The sequence below is a fragment of the Limanda limanda genome, chromosome 22, assembly GCF_963576545.1.
Source record: "Limanda limanda chromosome 22, fLimLim1.1, whole genome shotgun sequence".
In the NCBI taxonomy this organism is placed as follows: Eukaryota; Metazoa; Chordata; class Actinopteri; order Pleuronectiformes; family Pleuronectidae; genus Limanda; species Limanda limanda.
The window spans coordinates 18,045,997-18,068,524 of NC_083657.1; the positions used below are offsets into that span (position 1 = coordinate 18,045,997).

Sequence of the window (22,528 nt, forward strand, 5' to 3'; positions counted from 1 at the left end):
TGAGGCTATAGTTTGTAGTGTTGAGCTGGAATACATTGCCATTCAGTCACATCTGTAGTATATAATAAATTTGCAGCTAAAAAACACCCACCAGACCAAATCACCCTTGTGTCTATTCAACTAGGTTTGACCTTCCATAAAGGCTTTTTTAAGATTAGGTCTTTTTTTTTTTAAATCCAAATTTTGACCCATGAAGACCTCTAAGAAAAAAATGTTTGTGCTATAAAATCCTTCCTCTTTATATTGTGTGCACTAAATTTTAACTTCACCTCAAAACTATACAGCCTTAAAAATGTTACATAAAATAGTTGTATCAATACATCGCTGGAACAAATTCATTATTTGTTACAGACCTATTGTAGCTGATTACATGGTGCGTTTTTGATCTTTTTCCCCATGCTCTGTATTTGCATTTTTAATTTAAGTCTCAGTGCATTGTTAGAAGTTTTGTTTTGCAAAAACAAATTTTTTTTTAAAACTTGTTTCTGTTTCCTAAGTATAGAGGAGGGTGTTTTTCTTTTAAGCGTGATTAAGTTGTGTCCATTCATTGTTGTCTAGACCCTTGTCCTTTCTGGTTTCTTAATCTTCTACACCTTTTCATCCACCTTTTGGAACTAAATGACGTCTGACTCCACTACGCACTGCTCAGTGTACTCCTTCACCAGCTCCACACCTAAGGTATTGTGGCAGAATTCGGCCATAGGCTTCCAGAGCAGTGGGTCCAAGAACATCTGGCACATCACATGACCCTTCAGGGTGGTGGCGTGGCTCTGCAGGTGGCACAAGAACTGCTGCCGTACCAGGTCCAGGTCTTTACCAAACATGTCAATATTGAGGTAATACCTGGTGGAAAAAGAAAACAGATAGGCCTATTAGTTCACTGTGTAAAGGCTGGCTGATCTGAAATTGAACATCTTCTCTCTTAAATGGGTTAGTTACCTTTAGGCCATTATGTGTAGTATCTAATTATTTTACAATTTCATTCATTTATGTGCCTCCTTCTTGTGCTATTATTAAAATAGACTATAGTAGGCAGCTTGCATGCAACTTAATTGTTGTGCACTCACTTACGAAGAGTAGTTGTGCCTGACTTAAATAGAAAGTCCAGCTTGGTATTATGAATGAACAAATAAAATGACAGCTACCAGTCATCTCCAATGGGCACCCTGAAAGGGAAGGTACACAGGCTTGCAACGGTAGGGTTGGACACATCATCCACCATCCAATCTATGTCCTTCTTCAGGAGGATGACCATGTTACTGGGTAAAAGCTTGAATGGCTGCCAGTCTTGAATGATGGTGGCATTAGGAAGAACCCCCTGCATAAGGTCAGTAGTCAGATACAGCCGGTGGATAGCTGTATGGTCAAGCAGTACTGGCGGACAATCAGAGGAAGATGTGTTTCCACCCAGACCAAGCTCAGTCAGACGGAACTTGAGATCTTCTGCTCTGAAGCGCACCAGCAGAATACCCTGTAGAGGAAAACCAATGATTAAGCTGATGAGGAACTACAAAAAAAAGAAAGCAAGACAAAGCATATTATTACTACCAAAAAGTTGTATCACTAGTTTGTGGTTGGTACCTGCTTGGTTATGATACGATACTTCTGGAAGTCCTTTGGTCCAAGCTGATCATCACGGGTCAGACGACTCACTTTGACCTCTGGGTACTTGGACTTGACCATTTCAGAGCAAAAACGAAGCAGAACTCCTGCCACACCCTTTCCCCTTTCCTGCGGGGCGACACGGAGACCTTCCACCAGCATGGTCTCCCCATCATCAATCACACACACTGACTCCAGAGCAATCTGTCAAGCATCATAGAGGAAAAATTAAGACAAATAAGGACAAGCTTTCACATAAACATTGTCCTTTCAGAACTTTCCACAATTCTAACTTAGTGTGGGAAGAGCAATCTGAGTAAAAAAAGATGGTAGATGTGCTTCTATAGACCTAGACTGCTTGGAGAACTCCCCTCATGCACTGACCTCTTCCTACTCTCCCCCTTTCTAGGTCTCTGCCCCCGATTTACTTTATTACATGTCACCTTTTCTCTCTCTTCCTCTCCCCTCTTTTACACCCACTTCTCCTCTTTTAGCCGTTTTTCTCTACTCACCCCAGCCAGTCAAGGGTGACAGCCACCCACAGTTTGGCTCTGCTAAAGGTTTCTTCCAGTTAATGAGGGAGATTATTCTCTCCACAGTCACCAAAATGCTTGCTCGTTGCAGGAACTGTTGTGTTTTCTTAGAATTTGTTAAGGCACGATATTACTATGTAAAGTGCCGTGAGATCATATATGTTATGATTTGGTATTAAAGGAATTAAATAGAATTGAAAATTGTATTGTATAGATTTCTGTACTAGATTGGTATATTGAAGATGAAACTAAAACAAAGCTTGATTTACTAATAGTGAGAAGCTTGGTGTGGAGGAAGGCATCTAATTAGATATTCTACGCATGTCGAACTGGGAAGTGAACTAAGGGAAACATAGATTGAGCTAGAGAGATCAAATTTGTCCTGGGAATACCCTGGGATTCCACCTACAAAGGGACCTACAATGTAAAATAGCATTAAAAAAACACACAAACATTTTATCAAACCGCTTGACCTTGATCGAACATAATCATTAGAGGTTTTCTTCTGAAGTCCATCTGGTACTTTGCTGCATATTATAATAGGTCCACTTGATACTGAATTTACCTCTTGATTTTAAGGCTCAGGGTATGTGCATATGGTTCTATACACACTTCACTGCATCAATGTTGTGTTTTTTTTGTGTTTTCGACCATTGTGTGATGGATTACGCTAGAAATTGGACATTCATTTCAAAATGTAAGTTTGTAAAAAGAGCTCTTTCTGCCTGACCAGGCCTGTGTGCTATGATTATGTTGAATTTTGGCATGTAAACGTGGTCAAGCCATGTCATCAAACACGGTAAGTCTTGTGCAGATTTGACATTATAAAGTCAAATAAATGAAAAACCCTGTTTCATGGTGATATCTCCACGGGGATGCTGTTGAAGGAAAATTTACGATTGCCTAGATTGTGTATTTGCACTGACCAAATTTGAAGTTGTTTGTTAAAGTAAAGTAGTTGTTTGTTAATGTTCATGGAAATGACAAAAATTTGGCAGAATACTGGGGAACTGTTAGATGATGCATGCTACTGGATCTGGGGGGCTTGATAGACCTATGGGCAACATTTCTGCAAGTTCTTGCTTAACTGGAGTTGACATTGACATGGTTGATTTGTAATATGACAGAGCTTAAAGCCAGATAAAGAGATATTGACTCTTGGGGACTTCTTGTTAGAGAGATGTTTCCTCAGCTACCTGCATGAGCTTTGAATCCAGCTCTGTGAAATGGCGTTTTCACAGATGAAAATAATTAAATCAAAGTACAGGAGCCGGCTTACAGACAGACACCTCACCCTCAGACTGGCAGTCTGTAGCTATGAACTGTCTGTGAGTGCTTTGTAGTTTGCTACAAAGCACTCACAGACAGTTGAGTCACAGCCATCACACTGACTTGAGTGAGAAACAATGACATAACAGGTTTGCCTTCTGATGGCATTGTGAAAAGTGATGCTGCATAACATGGAACATAGAACTCTCCTGATTGCATCAATTTAATAGTTGGACCAAAGCATTTCATGTCATTCAAATACAATTAGCCTAAATATAAGACCTCAAGTTGGAATTTCATCTGGACTGGCTTTTTCTCTCAGTGCTTCAATAGGTAGATCTTGCCTTTTACTGAACCAAAAGTCAAAAATTGCTGATGCCTAGAGTTTTTTTTACATCTGAGCATAATACAAAGGATCAACAAATTTCTCGCACATCTGAATTTCATGCAAAGTTTGAGCAAAAGTTACACATGTTTAAGCAGCTAAATGTGCTGGGATGACAAAAACAATAGCAGCAGTTGCAGATAGGATCGTAATACTATAATTATGACATAGTAGAATATTCTCAGGGAGACTTTGATCTTGGAATACAAGATATTTGCATTTGTTAACCACTTAATTTTAAAGTCTTCATTGAACTTACCACTTTTCCCTGTTTGCGAGCCAATATGACTGTACGATTTGTCTCCTGTAGCCAACTGGTGTATCTAGTGGGCAAGTAGTCCAGGCCTCCATAGATATCCTGGCTCATAGCCATGATCTCATCAAAGTCCTCCTCAGTTGCCACAGTAAACTGTAGGCCAGCCTGGGACATTGCCTCTGGGAGCTGGGGCATAGTCAGGCTGGTATCAATCTTCATCTTGAGACAACTGCTGAGATACAAAGTGGAGGAGAGATTATTTTTGATTGTATTTATCAAGTGTCTCAGAGCAGGATGTCCTTGTCAATCAGTCAAAAGAGTTACCCAAATGGTTCTACTGCATAGCACAGTGGTACAAATGCATTTTCTTAAACCCAAATTAGGCATTCCGAAGAGCTGTCCTATTCTAGGAGTTGTAGCTAGGTGGCAAATTCTGGGTAATGTAGAAAAATGTATTGATCAAAAGCGACACAAAGCTTCAAGAGACTGAATGTCTTTTGGGAGCGTGTTCATGGTGTAGTCACTCCAACAACAAATAACAACTGCCCACCACACGTCTTAGTCAAATATAGTCTAATCAAAAAAAGTCTACAAATCTATGTGATAAAATGCAAAAAGATTTAATTAATTGATCTAGGCACAAAGGGAAAACATTCAAAGTGAATTACTATCTACACCGACCAATACTTTCACCATGTCAGCACCACAATATTGGAAGCAATAACAAACTTATCAAAGTAGCCTGCACTATCCACTCTGTATTAAATGCTGGATTATATTGTATTCTAGAGGGATTAAAGGAGAACATTGGGTAACTAGAATTGAGATAGGTCCAAGTCTTGGGGCACAGTTTGGGAAAAATGTATATTTGAAATCCATTTTAGCTTGGGGTTATATTGTGTATTCTGTAAAATGCCAATTAAGGGAACAGGCCTCCTTTGACAAATTCAAAAAAACAGGCAGGATTTAACATAAGAGCATTTTAAGGTCAACATTTACTTGGAACAGAAAAACAAATGATGGACAAAAGGATGAGATTTGCACAGGATTGAATAACACACAGGGCAGAAAGTGTTTAATCCGGCCACGTGACCTCAAATCAAGGCTATGTTTTGTGTGCCACAGGGTACAAAACATCATCACCCTCTCATCCACTACAACTACTGAATACCACTCTTAAGAGAGGATTTGGCAATAAGGGAAGGGAAAGGGTGGATAAGAAAAGGGAACAAAAACAAAGACAGAATGTAACAAAGAACAAACCTCAGACCTGACACAAGATGAAGGGAATAAGAGACAGAAACACAGAGGGAATAGGAAGTGGAAGACTGGCCCCTATTTTGATCCCTGTCTTTTCCCATAAATCTGGTAAATCCATATCCTCTTGCCACTAATCTGTACACGAAGACGCTCTGATACCCATTCCAAATTACAAGTATTTGTTCATAGCTTGGCTAAATAATTCATAGAATTAAATGCACAAATGTGTTATAGAAAGCTAGCGAGACCAAAATTGCTCCATCGCAAATTTTGCCTTAGAAACCACGTGGTTGCATATTAATTAATCTAGAGGTACATGAGGATATAAGAAATACAGATTATTAATTGTGTATTCGATACTGAGATGGGGTGGTATTGGCGTAGGTACACAAAATGACATGTGTTCTGGCAGCAGTGCTATGAGACAAAGCAAAATGTAGATTACATTGAATGTGTAATAATACCGCATAAAATGAACACTCAACAGGTGTGAGCTGTTCTGCCTCTCCACCAAGGAAAACAAAAACAAAAGATTTATGCTTACAAGTTTAGCATTTATTAGGTTAAAACACAATGCTTGAACACATGATGCAGTTTATTGTGACAATAAAAAAAGCTTGTGCAGAAAAAAAAACATGAGACACAAAAATCTATACACAACAGGAGTGATACAATATGATGAGATACAACAATTTAAGTAAATTATAATAATTGAATAACATATTTGTAGTGCTGGATATTGAAACAAGTTTGGGATAGTGTTTGCATTTTTATCAAACTTTGTTCATAGTTTCAAAAACTTAAAGGTGGCAGCCTTTGATCAGATATTTTAAATGAAAGGATAACATTTTCTCAACATTAACTGATTGATTGATTTGCAACTGTTATTTCAATGGAAGTATAACATCCAGGTGCCTGCAAATTTTACAGCACAGAGCTTAAGAAACTACCTCAAATATTTTCCTCGCTACTGAAGCAATACAAATTAAATGAGGAGGTGCTAGCAAAACACATCACCCTAACACATCACAGAAGCACAGGCCAGTATAGACACAATAGAAGATGGCAAGGAACTACTGACATATAATGTCCCTATCCACAGCGTTGAATAGTTTATGGCAAGATGGGAATAGGAAAAAGTAGGGCTTTATTCAAGTGTCACTTTAACAGAAACAACTACAGCCACAAGTCATCAACATAAAATATAATGTTACGGGTCCCAAGATTGCTACCACAGTAGCAAAGGTAAACCTGTAGAAAACAGGTTGAATGCAGCAGCAATGAAGACACTGACCATTAAGTTCCTCATCCAGACTGCATCTTATTCAAATTAAACACAATTTCAAGTACAAACATTTCTCTGAGTGTAACTGCATTTTAAAGTGCATAAAACATACATTCACTTATTATGCTGTCTTTTTACTTCAAACATCTAAAGACACATTATCACTCCTGAAGAAATATAAACATTTGCAATATAGACCTATTTAACATTAGCTTATAAGGCACAATAACAATACATAACTTAATTACAGAGTCTATGTGTGTTGGAGATGAACTACACACTGTGTAAAGCAAACACCCGCCTGCAAGACGACGCGCAGGTAAAATAAACACCTATACAGGCAAATTAAGCCCCGCCCACCCAGTGGCGCGAGGGTCTCCCGCCTCACTGCACAGCGGAGTTTCTAAGTTTTAACTAGTCTCAGTAGACAATCAAAACAACATCTACATGTCTCAATGACACCCGTGGTGATCATGGGAAGCTTTAGGAGCTAACGTAGGTGACTCTCACCCACTACTCACCTCACCTGTAGAAAACAGGTTGAATGCAGCAGCAATGAAGACACGGACCATTCAGTTCCTCATCCAGACCATAGATATGATCCAGACTGCATCTGGCATGTGGGTGGACGTTACCGCCAAATAAACAGTCTGGTGTCATTTCTTACATTACTATTAAAGTAATTAAATAAAATATTTTGGGGCATACCACAATAACAGTCATCACATTTCCATTTGCTAGTATGCCAAAGGTGGGACATGGCAACTGCAAATATAAACACCTGGACATTTTTGTTTCAAAATAAAAACTCAACCCCAGAAAGAGGATGGCTAGGGCTTTCAAGGTGAATGTCCTGAGCCTTTGAGTACATCCAGAAGATGCATCCAAAGATTATGTGTTATCAGTGAAGCACATAGATAGCAGGGATAGAAAACCCTGGATAAGGTTATGTCTCCACAAAAAAGTTCCAGCAATACAAAAGGACCCTAGGTGCAGGCTGGGAAAATGACTCGGCATAATGTGGCAAGACAATGTTGAAAGAATAATGTGTCATGGTTTTGTATTTTTAAGTGTTTTGTCTTAGTGTTATTTTCCGCCTCTTCATTAAAAGTGTTTTCTGTTTAATTATTACCTCGTGTTTCTTGTACCTTCTTGTGTTTATGTTTATCTGAGTTGTTTCGGTGTCGCATGTTTTCTGTTTCCTGTTTTATTTTGTAGGCTCTGTTCCTAGTGTATTTTCTTCCCTTCCTGTCTCTGTGATTGTCTGCACCAGTCCTCATGTGTTCAATTGCCCCTGCCTTCCCTGGGTGTGTATATAGGCTTCTGTGCTTCCCTTTGTCCTTGTCGGTTCGTCGTCGTAATGTTTTGTCTAAATGCCGGTCTTATGTCCTGTCGTAATCTCCTGTGCTTTTTGGTATCCCTTGTCTCCTGAGCTCCCGTCCTCTGCTTCTCATCGTAAGCTTCTGGTGTTTTCCTCTGTGTGCTTTAGTTTTTTCTGTTTTGGCATTTTGAGATTCCTTTGTTTTGTTCCTATTAAAATTACACTTTTTGTTCAAACTCTGCATCCTGGGGCCATCTGCTTCAACGAACCTGACATAATGTGGAGGAATGTCAGTGCTGGACTGTTATATCATCCAAGTACTAATAGCAGAAAGAATGGAAAGGGTCACAGAAGTTTGGCACAAAGTAGCAGTATCTATTGATATCAACATCAAAAAGATATGAATATGAGATGTTGAAGACATACAATAACTTATTGTTGACATAATACATAGCAAGTGCTAAATTCTACAATTACAGTGGTGCTGCAATTTTGATGGCACTCTGAAGCAGATCAGAGTGCTTGGAGGCTGGGAAGTCCATTTTATTGATTTAAGGACACCAGCCCAAAAATGATTTACATAATTTTAGGGCTGGTGTACTGGGTTGTTGCATTAGTTGACTACAGTAGTGTGAAGCTTATAAGTGCATTTTATTATTTAATGAGAAGAAAAATGAAAGTACAACTATTCCATTAGGCTGGTCTGAGAGAGGCGACTCAAATTTATGGCTGAAACATGTTGACAAGGTGTAACATCAGATTAACAGCTTCTTCTATACTCTTCACAAGGATTCTAAAAAGTATAGAAATGTCCAGTGGTTCATCTATATAAAGTGTCTCTGAAATGGAAGAAAACAATTGTAAACGCAATCTCAACAGTCAGTGTTAATTTTTTACGTTTAGTTGTGGCTAAAAATGGTTTATTGTCAGCTCTTTTCATTACCTGTGTTTGTTTAAGTCTTTTGATGCCATTAAGAGAGAAGATCAGAGGGCGCTAGTGAGTCCCTTGGGGAATTGTTGTTTTGTAGAGGCTAACACAAAAATGTTAGACATGTTCCAATAATCTATCAATCAGCCATGTGCACTGTGAGGGTATTTGTAATGAAAACACTGTCTGGTCACAGCATTTGAACACACACACACACACACTGGTATTTTTCCATTATGCTTTAAGATGAGCTGCCAAGCTTGGCTGGGTTGTCCAGTCCTGCCAATGCTATTTTACCTCTCTCTCTCGCTCTCTCTCATATTTTGTTCCCATGAGCAGTAGGATTATCATTGGCTAAAATGTATGGTTACAATTTACTACACTGTGTTATGAAAAATGCAATAATACATTTAGTTTCCATACCCATATTTGTTGCTGCAAGACTGTATAAGACTACTCAAATAACTTATATATATACTTGTCACAAATAATAGTTTTTAGTTATTGAGATTGAGTTTTCCAATCTGAAGGGTGAAGTATTGGAAAAAGTATTCATGATGATTTCTGATGACATCTGATAGGAGCAGGGAGAGGTTGAGTGCCATTTTAGTCACTACACACTGGTGATCAAAACCAAATATGGCACACATTCCTCATGAATTAAAATGTATGTCTCTATTACCGCACCAACTTTGATTTATTTGCTAGCTCTCCTTTTTGTATCCCCCTACTTTCACAAAGAACAGATAAGACCATCATAATGAAAATAACAAGTCTCTTGAGTGCCTGAATAATACAAAACTCAAAGGAACGCACCATGTCTTTGGTAGAATATCCTGTTGGTCAAGTGATGGGAGCATGGACACCAAAATCATTCATGTCTCCGGGATAGATCCTTGGCTCCAGTGCTTCATGCCAGATGACTCCATGCTGACGCAAACACATAAGCATACCACCCTGTTGTGTGATAGTGGTCTCTATGTCATTTTTCCCACGCTGCCCCGCCTATACATGAAACAAACCAGTGACACACAGGCACCAGCAAATGATTAGTTGGATCTTCTTAAATGCATTTTGATTTATTATTACTAGTGCTGTCAGTTAAACGCGTTATTAACGACGTTAATGCAAACCCATTTTAACAACGTCAATTTTTTTTCTCGCAAGATTATTGCAGAGCTGCCAACTCTCACGCTTTTGCCGTGTGACACACGCTTTTGCATGTTGGTGGATGACTAAGTCACAATAATTTTTTAAAACATCATTGTACCAGGAGCGGGCGAGTGTGTGTGTCTGTGTATGTGTGTGTGCTCCCAGATAGCGCACCGGTCCCGGGGACTCCGCCCCCCGCCCCCGCGCACTCGCTCAGAGACGTTCACTTGAAGCAGCCGCTCAGTGACCGGCTGCTTCTTATCAGTGGAAACAGTGAAAACCCAGAGTTTCTCTGGTCTCAGCTGCTCAGAGATCAGCGCCTCAGCTTCTTGATCAGAGCAGAAGCTGCAGTTGGTTTCTACCGAGCTTCAGTATTTGTGTTAGCCTCCAGTCTGACCTGCTCTCGCTTTTTTTTTTATATTTCGCCAACTAAAATATATATTTTTAAGCTATTAGTCTGCAGCTATATGTTTTTATTTATTTCAAAATAGGGTACTTCTTATTTCATACATTTTCCACAAATATGGGGAGGACTCAAATAGCCCTACAAAGTTCTGTGTTTAATTTATTTCAAAGTAGGCTGACATTTGCCTGTGTATTTTGTTTGTTTGTTATTTTGTTGCTTGTCTGTTTGAGTAGCTGGCTGAAAGCAAAGAAGTAGTAGGCTAACCTTTTATTCGTAACCTAACTGTTACGGTTCATTGTTTCTGAAATAAGAGGCCTGACTGCTATGTTCACAGCAAACTTGAAAAAAAGACAACATTAAGCCACGGTTTAACTGCACTTTAGGCTGAGTCCTTGTTTACCTGAAATGTGCACTTTATAATTTTAGTTTGTACCGCCCTGTTTGGCAATGTTGTTTTTCGATAAAATAAAACATTTGCATAAAGCAAGCCAATCCACTTTTCCATGTTAATAAGAGCATTAAAACGAAGAAAAATAAATGAAGGGACATTTATAATAGATACAATTTGTGATTAATTGTGATTAATTTTGAATTAACTATGACATAAATGCGATTAATCGCGATTAAATATTTTAATCATTAGCACTAATTATTACTTCACATAAAAAATAGCGATATGGTCTCCATAGCTTGACATTATGAAGAAAGAAGCTATGGTTACAGCCAACCAATATATTTACTGGTATTGAAATCTCTCATTCCTTCTCCTTGAGATGACTCACCACTGATTCTACAAAAGGCAAGCTGATTTCATTTGAATGCATAAATAGTCATACAGAGGGCTCTATGTGCAGTGCTGGTCTATTACACCATTCAAACTCTGCAGCTGTCACAGGCAATTCAAGGTTCAGTGTCTTGCCAAGGGCAAGCTTGGTTTAGGACAAGACCATGATCTTCTGGTTAGTGGATGACCCACTCTACTTCCTCAGCCATAGATAACCCAGTTCTGTGGTCGGTGTGACTTTATGTGAGATGTTTTTCGTTCAAAATATGGGTCTTTTTGTGCACAGAGGTACCCATATTAAATATTTGATTCACAAATTGTCAATCAGTTGTTGACAGCCCTGTTTTATGAAAAAAAAAATATAAAAAATAATTATATATATATATGTACAGTATACTGTATATATTACATTTTTCCCTTTTGTGGTTTGATCCAAGTGTAGGTATAACAAAAATGTATTTAATATGGTATACATTCGATTTGATCCAACCGAAAGTGACCTTTATGTACCATCTATAAATCAATACCTTCAATGATAAGTGAGGCATGTATTAACATACACACACTTTAACGTGTGGTCAGCTACACATCATGTCCTTTAAGCATTAACTACACTCTGTAGCGTAGTCAACACTTTGTGAACGCACACACACACACACACAAGGATAATGAGCGGCCCTCCCTCCCTCACACACACACACACACACACACACACACACACACACACACACACACACACACACACACACACAGTACGACATGTGGTTCTTCTTCTCAACTCCTGCCTTTGACTCCTTATCAAAAAGGGAGTCTGCCAAAGCGGACAGATTGGACTTGGAGCAGGCTTTCATATATTCTTTTCATGAATCGCTTCATTGTGTTGGTTCTAGGACGTCCTCTCTCAAGTGCATGGTTACCAGTTTGTTGCTATGCTCGTTGCACTTTCTGTGGTTTTGCTCTGTGTCTGACCTTGTGCCTGAGTTGAGAAGATGTACATCATTCAAATTGAAGGAAACAGTTTTAGTGTTATCTCAACGGTCCCTCTCTTGACAGGTGTAAATCATACAGGCGGTTTTCAGCATCATCAACCAGGACTGCCTTGTGAACCAGCCAACGAGGCAGTGCCGCGCGTACAAGAACCTCTGTCACGCCCAGTATATCAATATATAAGCTATGTATGGAGTTTGTGTAAGCGCCTTTTTTCCTGTGCAGCTTACTGCGTAGGACTGGAGGCCCATGCCTGGGCCCACGCATGATCATTTGCTAGACACAGCAGTTTCCTGACCTGTGACCTCTGAATAAACCTGCTTAATTTTAACTTGAGAACGACGACTCCTGCCTTTGATTTCCACCCGCAACACATGCCAGGCCAGCCAATACTGGCTCTAACTCTGCAGCAGTCTGTTAATTAGGTGCATAGTGTGCAGAGTCCCTGCTGCTAAAATTAACATTTGCAAATTTTCCCAATTGTTGAAAACAGATTCAATTATTATTTTATTACCTTTAAAATCATTGTGCCCACCACCTGCACCCCTCTTTGGAGGACAACTTTAAACATATACATTTCCCATTTCAAATGCAAGTTCATGGAAAAATAAGAAAGTAACTGATATGAAATAACCCTTATATGATATGAAATGACCCTGAGGCGCGTTAGCTGGAGAGAAAATAGGGTCTCGCTATTTTCTCTCCAGGTACCACGTAAAGCAAAAATTATCTTTCAAGGCCATTTCAATGTCTTTTTTTCTATTTGCAATCACCTGTTTCAAAGTAAAAGCACTTGCTTCTGTTGATTTAATCTATTTGTATAAACAAGGTTTTGATTGTTATTGTAGGGCCAGAAAAATCACAGCTTTTTTAGAGTCCTGGCATCTAGTTGCATATATAGCTGTACTTTTCCAGGAAATACAGTAGTTATACCAGAAACCTCATGTACTTTAAAGAATACCAACTGAATTATGTCGGTACTTCAGGGTTCAAATTCTGTTTTAAAATGTTGGTACCTGTAATCGCATCTGGGTGAGAGGGTATATATACGTGAGTGAGATTGAAAGAGATAGTTTACTTTAGATAAAAACAAGAGAGCAAGACCATGTGATTCACCCTTGGAACTAGATCAAGTCAAGCTCATCTCTGATCAGTGCACACAGTCAGAACAATGGCAAGTCAATGGTGCAGACACCCAGGGAGCCATGCACAGGCCAGGGCTCAGACCCAGGGACCGTCAGAGTGTGCACACCCAGGCCACAGCTTCACCAACGCAATCACCCAGGGAGGCACGGGTCTTCTTACTGGCTCGGTCAGTAATTTACTGCTCCTCTCTGTGTCTCTATCATATTGCACTGTGAACATCGACCTGAGTCAAGCCAAACTGACTGGTTTTCCATTTGCAACGCCTTTACACTCTGCAAGTCAATATATTCTGCCAATCAGATGGTGCCCTGCTGCCCTACATACTAAATGAAATATATTCAGATCAATATGTTTTTCCATCAATGAATGGTTGTCAGAAGAAGAGAATAGAGAGAACAGAGAATTGCGAGGTGGCTCCTTCAAATCTTGTTCCTACTGACCCCTAAATTCTAACGAGGAAAGTGATCATGTGTGTCCCGGGTCAAATTCATCAGAATTAGTGGTTTATTACGTCAAGAAGAATTGCGTAGCTTATTTATGATAGTCCCAGAACCTGAGGCAAAGGCAACACACACACTCCGCTGCTCGCTTGCTCTTTCTCTGACCTACTAAAGTTGAAATGATATTGCATATCACATGTTTTGCTAATATCGTTCAGCCCTACTGTATGTGTGTGTGTGTGTGTGTGTTCCATTACCTTTCCTTAAGTTCTTGGACTATCACACAGAAGCTACACAATTGTTTTATAGTATCAACTGCTTATAGTGATGACATTGGCCTAAGACAAACCTGATCAAATAAGCGTTTTCCATTGTGCTAGAATTTAGATGGGAGGCCAAGGCGGTACGGAATTTGATGGAGGGATCCCCAGTTACTTCAATTCTATTGGATTTGGCTGCAATGCTGTTGCCCCCTGAATCTCAAAAAGGGTTTTTCAGATTCAAACACTTCACCCACCCCTCCATCGACAGGGAGATATCCCTTTAAGGCTTAGGTTAGGGTTAGGCATTTAGTTGTGATGTGATGGTTAAGGTAAGTAAGGGGCTGGGGAAACCAGGGGAATGCAGTAGGTCAGGGGTTCTCAAACTTTTGCAAGCTGGGCCCCCCCAAAGCTGGTTAGGGTTCAAGTCAGGGTGTTTGGTTTCGAGGTGCCTTTTTAATTTGCACGGCTTCATGCTGTCATTTTTTGGGGGGGAATTTTTTTTTTTTCTTCGTCTGTAACATTGTGCCCCCCCTGGAGAGTGTTCGCGCCCCCCACTTTGAGAACCACTGCAGTAAGTCAATGAGCGTCCTCACAGCTATAGAAATACGTGTGAGGGTGCGTGCCTGTGAACATGTGTACATGCATGACCACTTTGGGTCACAAGCATTCATGTAAACCACAAGCGTGTACTAAGAAGGTCTTTAGAGGGGAAGGAAGATACGGAAAAATGCATCACAGTATGCTGTGGTGCAATTCATGATGCTCAATAATTCAGTCAAAAATCTGAGTTAAGCTGAATTAAAAATCTAACTAGATCGTTCAATGTTTTCATTGTCAACAAATCCCATATGCAGAGCCAGAGAACCAAGTACCATGTGTGTCTAAAGCTTAATATATTATATTGCTCATGGGTCATTAAGAGAATTATTGTCCACAATTACCCTGTTCAGTTCAGACCTGGTATTACCAACCCTTAGCACAGGTGTGCGCTTATGTATATGTGAATGGTTTAGCTCGCCTTTTTAATTCCATCACACAAAGATTTGGAGCGGTCTGAGGCACAATTCACAAATCAAATGTTTCCTGGTCGACTTTGAAGGAACACCTATTCAGCTAATACCTTGTGACCCACTTAAGTTGGTATTTTTTACTCTTCTCTGGGTTTCAAATACAGTTGTTTGATTTATTTGTGGCCACTGCAACAGTACTGACCACACACACACACACACACACACTCAGCCACGGCTGAGGGGTAGAGCTGTCGTCCTCCAACCTGAAGTAGTTCAATCCCCAGTCTTTCCCATCTGCATGCCAAAGGGTCCTTGGGCAAGATGCTGAACCCTGAATTGGCCCTCACAGACAAACAAAAATGCTGCTAATAGATGCACTGTATGAATGTGTGGGTGTATGGGTGAATGTTAAACTGTACTGTAAACTGCTTTGAGTCGTCATCAAGACTAGAAAAGCGCTATATAAATACAAAACCATTTACCATTTACCATTTACCATTTACCATTTACCATTTACCATTTACCATTTACCATTTACACACAGGCATCGTTGACTTTGCAGTAGTAGGGACCTTTCTGCTAAACCAGACAATATCCATCTACTATTCTCCAAGCCCCCTCTTGACCTTTCCTCTTGGCTGTCCACTATTTTAATCCAAGTACTCCTCATATCCTAACTTCCTCATTCATTCGTTAAACTCCCCTAAACCTCCTCTTCTCAGCCTCTCTACCATCCCCCCGCTCAGGCTTTTCTCCTCCTCTCCTAAATCTGTCCCTCTCTCTTTTCTCTCCTTTGTCCTCCTCTCCTGGCCTTCTCTTTGCACTGCAGCATCTATATAGTCATTAATCTCAAAGGTTTTAGTGCTATACACATTGTGTGTATGTGAGTGTGTAATGGTGTATATGTGTATCAGAAAAAAATCCAAAAGTCAAATGTACTACTAAAGGCTTATTTAAAACTCACACATTAATGGTCAATGGGACGCAAATGATTGTTTGCTGCTAAAGTTGGCACTATGAAAAATTTATAGTTTCCCAAGTTGCTATCTCAGATTCCAGTTTACCAAATTTGTTTGTTAGCTCTTTTTTTTTTTACTGTTACTACACTAGGTATTCACTAAATAACCTTTCCTTACCCTAACAATGATCTTGTTTGGAAGTAAGCTCAGACAGATATGTGTTATTTAAACAAATATTCTATGGGCAGAGAACAATTGCTTTGGCTCGGAGGGTGAGACGCTATTCTCCAATGCAGGAAACTGAGATCTGATTGGATTTATTATTTATTATTATTATTTATTACCCTAAGAAACTCTTTCATAATGGGCAGTACCAGTAGCTTGTCCAGGATGTCCTGTACGATGGAAGGTTCAAGAAAAAGTTTTTCTGATAAATTAGGGAAAGTTTGATAGCTGCAGTCAAACATCATAATTTGTTCATAATGTGTTGCAGGTTGTCTAGGGAGACATTTAACATTGACAACAAAAGTGAGCTTACACAAGCTATATTTGTATTAATATAAATTAAATGTGGTATCAGATTTTGGACACCACTATAACACCAGATGTTGTAGTGTTAAATATAAAATTGCCCCTTTCTTTTTAGAGGGTTATGATTACATTGTACTTGTACTATGTGAAATAAAAATAAAGTTAAATCTATTCTGAATCTAATCAAAGATGTTCTATTGCTAAAACACAAAAATACATAGATGTGCCCATCCCATTACTTCATAGAGGGCATGTTATCCTGCTTGGGTTTGCATGGTAAATAGTTAGTGGTCTGTATTTATATCGCACTTTTCTTGTCTTGGTGACGACTCAAAGAGCTTTACATTACCATTCACCCATTCACTCACACTTTCATACAGTGCATCTATGTGTAGCACTTTCTCTATCATACATTGCACAGCCATTATGGGCCATTTGGAGTTAGGTATCTCCAACTTCGGCATGCGAAATGAGGGAGACAGGGATTAACTTCTATACTTCATGTTAGTGAACAACCCACTTTACCTCCTAAGCTGCAGTTGGCCATTACATAGACAGAGAGACTGGACTATGGGAATAAATGTGTTGACAGAGGTGGAAAGAATAGGATCTCCCTTTTGTGTTTTCTTATTATTTCTTTCTCTTCCATGATTAATACAATAAGGCGTCCACGCTTTCAATTCCAAATACCAAACTGTCAAAAGACATCAGCTCAAAATCAAAACCACTATCTCACTTTCTCTCCCTCATGACAATGGAAAGTATCTCAGTCATCATGTAATGTAATGTAAGCATGGTGATGATGGTATGGGGGTCATGGCTGTCCATTCGTTATTTAAAGCTGCACATGCAATGGATCATATGATCATCTGTAATGTGAATTTGGCCAGGTGCAAACTACTGTAGGAACCATAGTCAAAATAAGAAAACGGGTTAGACTCATGGTCAAACCCAGCAACAAAGAAACTACTTCTGTCTATTATCAAATTTATGTTTTACAACAGGACACATGTAATTGTTCTTGAACACAACTCCAGAAATTTGTGCAGGGAATTATTAAGGAATATTTAGGTAAGGTTACACAACATTGACCTGACACTGTTCAGCCAGAGAAGTCTGTAAGGCAATAAAAGTCCATGTTCAACTTCCTCAGGAAGAAAAAAGAAGAGGACATCTGAAACTGAAAAGTTTTCTCCACTACTTGTAAATACAAATCAACCATTTGTCTATGGGCCAAAATAAACCAAGCTCTCTGTTACTCAAAAGATAAAGCAAACACAAAATCACGCCAGGTGGACGTGCAGCTTTTTCATAGCTGTGATACCTACAGTACTTTCAAATGTCCACTACTGCAATTCAAATCCTCATTAATAGTTGCAGATGGACCCCATTGTAACTGCTCCAACCACGATCACTTTGAGACAGGTGATAGAGTTACAAGGGTAGTAATAAGATAGGATCCATGGCAAATGGCAAAAGTCAAATATATCTGCTTACACATTCAGTATAAGATAACAGTCACCTGCAGATATCAGAAAATCATTTGTAAATCTTTTCTTATATGTTAACATAGATATTTCATCATTTTATGAGGTGCATACATGTATGTAGGTGCCATTACAGCTAATACAGCTATATCCTCTGGTCTGAGGCAGAGGATATAGGGTGCTTGTTTTTTATGGAGAGTGATCCTTTATGAGCGGACACAGTCCTTAATGACCACATCTGCAAGGTGTTATGCCTTAAAATATAGATCACTTTCTAAATGTGTCTTTATTCAAAATTATGACGGGAAGCCATTCTAATACATCTCTTAAGGCCAGCCCAAAATTCTTTGTGCCCATGCTGTCAGTCGATTATACCAATTTAATCATTTAACATGAGGTTTCACTGAGCTGAATCTGTTATATATCTATTGGACCTGTTTCCCGAATAACTTAGGTTCTGACATTTTATATCCCAGCTGATTATTCCCTTGAAATAATCAACTGAAAGATTGATAGAGAAAATAAATAGCCACAGCCTTAATTTAGGAAATGTCCAATCCTGCAAAATAGATAATGATCATCCTCTGAGAATTTCCTAATCAAGATAAGCAGATTGGTTTATAAATTCCTATCTCAAATCACTGCAGACAAATCAGTATTGGTACCTGACATCAGTAATTAGGTGTGTTCATTAAAGGTGTCAAATAAACTATCAGCAAACTATATAACAAAAAACCGTCAGACAGTTGTAGGCGTGAAACAGGAAATTAATCAACAACATTCAAAGCTCAAGTTGTATATCAAGCATAATTCCAGCTTCTCCAATGTAAATGGTAAATGGTTTTGTATTTATATAGCGATTTTCTAGTCTTGATGCCACTCAAAGCTCTTTACAGTACAGTTTTTTTTACATTCACCCATTCACACACACATACATACAGTGCACCTATTAGCAGCACTTTTCTTGTTCTATGAGGGGCAATTCGCCGTTCAGCATCTTGCCCAAGGACACTTTTATTTTTTATTTTTTTATTTTACATCACTGTAAACTTTATCGCTTTAGACTTACTTTAGGACTGTTGATATGACTTTCCTTTCTATCTTTATTAAAGAACAGCCTACAGATTTTGAAATGGTTTTACCTCAAACCCTGCCCTCTCTCTCTCAGACTCCCTTCTCAGGTGCAAATATTCTTTGCTCCTTCTCTAAACTGTACATATCCAAATACAAATCCATTTACATCTGCTCTCAGATATCCTGTTGCTGCACAAATGCCCGGAGCTTCAGTTTGACACCTTCTGTCACTCTAAGGCTGCTTCTGTGCACTCACCAAACTTCTGTTCTCACATTTCTGATCGCAAACAGATTTTTGTGAAAATACCCTGTCACAACCAATAGAAAGTCAGGTGTAACATTGACCGGTGTCTCACTGCAAGTGGATTTGCTCTACTTCTTACAGCTTTTTTTCAGGCAGTTACAGTTAAACCAGTTTCAGTAAATCAGTCATAAACATAGCTCATATTTTTGTTTTAATGGTGCCAAAACTCTTTCTTTGACTGGGTTTGTTAAGAAAATATAATTCCTAGAAACACACCGTTTCATATCATTCATGCTTTTAAAATGTAAACCTCATTACATCCTCAACGATTATTTTTACATAAATGATGGAACATAAAATGCACCTATATGTATTACATTTCCGATAGTCCATCAACTATCTTCACTCATTAATTAATCCTGACTGAAGCAGTGGGAGAGCAGATATATAGAGTTAAATGCCCTCAGAGACCTGGTTAGCTGTCAGGTGGAAAACCAGCCATAAGTAGGCAATAGCTTTCATATCAGTACATACATATCAATATCATACTGCTTGTTGGGGGTTTTAGACAGGATCGTTTCATAAAAATCCAATTTCAACAGTAGAAGTTACACAAACACAAAGAAGTAGCCTGAGTGTTATAGGAGGACTTCAGTATAACTGAGAGCGGACAAACAGTGTAGAACAGGAGAAGAGCAAATCTGCACTCTTACAGGAGCCATTTACGAGAGACAGCCGGGTTTTAAAGGCAAACTGAACTTGAATAACGATAACGATTAACTGCATACATTTTTCAGTATTTTTGTATAAATATTAGAAAAAGTGAGTAAATAAGAAGTAAATAGTGAGTAAATATATATTGTTTTTTTTTTTAAATTATTATTGTTTTTCTTATGTGTGCTGTATTTATTGTGTTTTTATGTTTCTATGTTCATTGTATGCACCAATAACCAGAGCAAATTCCAGGTAGGTGTTAACCTACTTGGCAATAAATACCTTCTGATTCTGATTCTGATTCGGACTGTTTTGATTTCACTCAATCCAAGGTCAGGCGTTCTCATATCAAAGGTCCAAACCCTAAATATTTAATGTGTAACTATATCAATCTTGAATAAACCAAAAATAAAATTGAAAACATGGTTCTATGCATTTTGGTGTTTCGAAAAGTGATATCAGAAGTTTCTGATTAATTTTTTCATTCCAAAATTTGTCAACTGATTCATCCAATGAGTCTAATCTTTGATAAATCCATATACAGAAACACAAAATGTTATCCTGTTCACACTACAGCATCAGTAGACAATTCTGACACAATCAAAATACATATCAACAATTGCATAAACTAAAATATTGTAACATGCACTATTTTTTAATGATTGTATTACAAGTGTTATTTTTGAATGCATGTGTTGTTAATCTATTTGGCATACTGTTGTAGATACAGGAATAGCTGAAAACAATGACCTTTATACAATGTCATCATTCTAAATATTCTTATCGGCGCGTTCAAATGGCAGAGGCGGCACACGCTGTCTTCACAGGGTCAGTTATCATGGTGTGAGAATGGTTCAAGGTTTAAGCTCCATAGGCCTGATCAGCAGTGGTGTATGTATGTCGTCATTAGTGATACCACCGAGATATATGAGCAAAGCAGATGGAAAAGAGCCGAAACAATCCAGATCCCCATCTCATCACTACTGAGGAGCATACATCACATTTTAAAAATAAAACATATCGCCGCTTAAAATTAACATTAAGCATTACTATATAATCTGATCCTTCACAATGAAAACAGCGGGCCCTCAGCACCACTGAGCACCGCACGCGCTCCTACATCATATATGCTGCAGGCTGGTAATTTTCCTCTAGACATCCTATCGGACAAACTGAACCATCCGTTATGTAACGCTCTCTCGCCGTGTGCGCTGCAGGTCTTACCGGGAATGATGGCCGGTGGTGGTGTCCTTGATGTCGGGGGTTGGAGGAGACGGAATCTTGCGAAGAGTCACGGCTGTTGTACGAGGTGCACAGTTCCGGGGATGAATGAAAGACAGACAGACCGCTACTGTCAGTAATCCACGGGAGATCCAACGCGAACCACAAGCTCCGCCCCTCCCAGTTCCTGCATTAAGGTTTTTTTCGTACTGGCGTCACTGGAAGGGCTCAGCATCCCCCCTGATCTTAATACATGCCTCTACAAAATCGTTATCATGCAGCGTATCAGCCTTGGTGGAGGTATGCACTCTATACTTCTCGCTCGTAATTATACGTTTTGAAGCTATTCAACGTCCTTGGTTTGTACCTGAGATCTTTCTGTGGAACGTTGTGAATGTTTATTTATTACTCTTAATTGAATCTCAGAATTTTATGGGGAGCGTCTGGTATAAGTTGCTTGTCTTCCTTATATCACTGCAAGAGTCCATTGAGCTTTATTGTCTCTTACTATGATTAATTTACAAGATATTTAAATGGGTGGTGTTTTCTGGGCTGATTAAGGCTACGAAGCATTTTCAACAATGCCAGGTTTTCTTTTTAATCAAAATAGCCAGATTTCAAAATTTGGTTTCCTAGTTTCTTGTTATTGTATTAAGAAAACTCGTTTATACACTTACACACAAGCATATTTTGTTCCCCACTTAAGAGAAGAAAACCCCAAGATATACATGATTGCTCCTCTTCTGCAGGCTGCTCAGTTTACACTGGACAATATTACAAATATTGTAAATCCCAAATCTATATTTTATATTTCACAACATGCAAGCACTTGTACTTTAGTATTTCCACTTTATGCTACTTTATACTTCAACGCTGATACATTTCAAAGATAATTATGTTATTTTATACTCGACTACATTTATTTCTGTTTAAATGTTATTGGGTTGTTAAAAGCTTTTTCCCTCTGAAGTTCTCAAATGCTTTAGTGATCCAGTACCTCACCATAAATCAAAGAGAGAAACAAGCTCTCAAAATATATCTAATGTCCCTGATTATCAAACGTTTTAAAATGTATTTTAAATGGTCAGAGTCGTTAATTATAAGCATCATTGTCAGACTATGAATAAAGTGAAATGTATATGATAATCACATAACTAAAATAAAAATAGTTGATGTGAAATTTAAGCATTAATTTCTTTCTCAACACTAAACCTTGCATTCCATTGGTCAGTGGAATTTTGACGGTGCAGATGAAACAATCCAAGAGCAGA

At 38.7% G+C, this 22,528-nt stretch overlaps 1 protein-coding gene across 1 annotated transcript; it reads right to left on the minus strand.

Moving 5' to 3' along the window:
- Positions 1–614: 614 nt before the first annotated feature.
- On the minus strand, positions 615–9,714 carry nat16 (N-acetyltransferase 16). The gene is made up of 5 exons (XM_061066564.1): positions 9,656–9,714; positions 4,049–4,274; positions 1,582–1,806; positions 1,146–1,471; positions 615–843 (listed from the first exon to the last, which is right to left on the minus strand). The coding sequence occupies exons 1-5, from the start codon at positions 9,712–9,714 to the stop codon at positions 615–617; spliced, it is 1,065 nt and encodes a 354-aa protein (XP_060922547.1).
- Between the last annotated feature and the right edge of the window lie 12,814 nt (positions 9,715–22,528).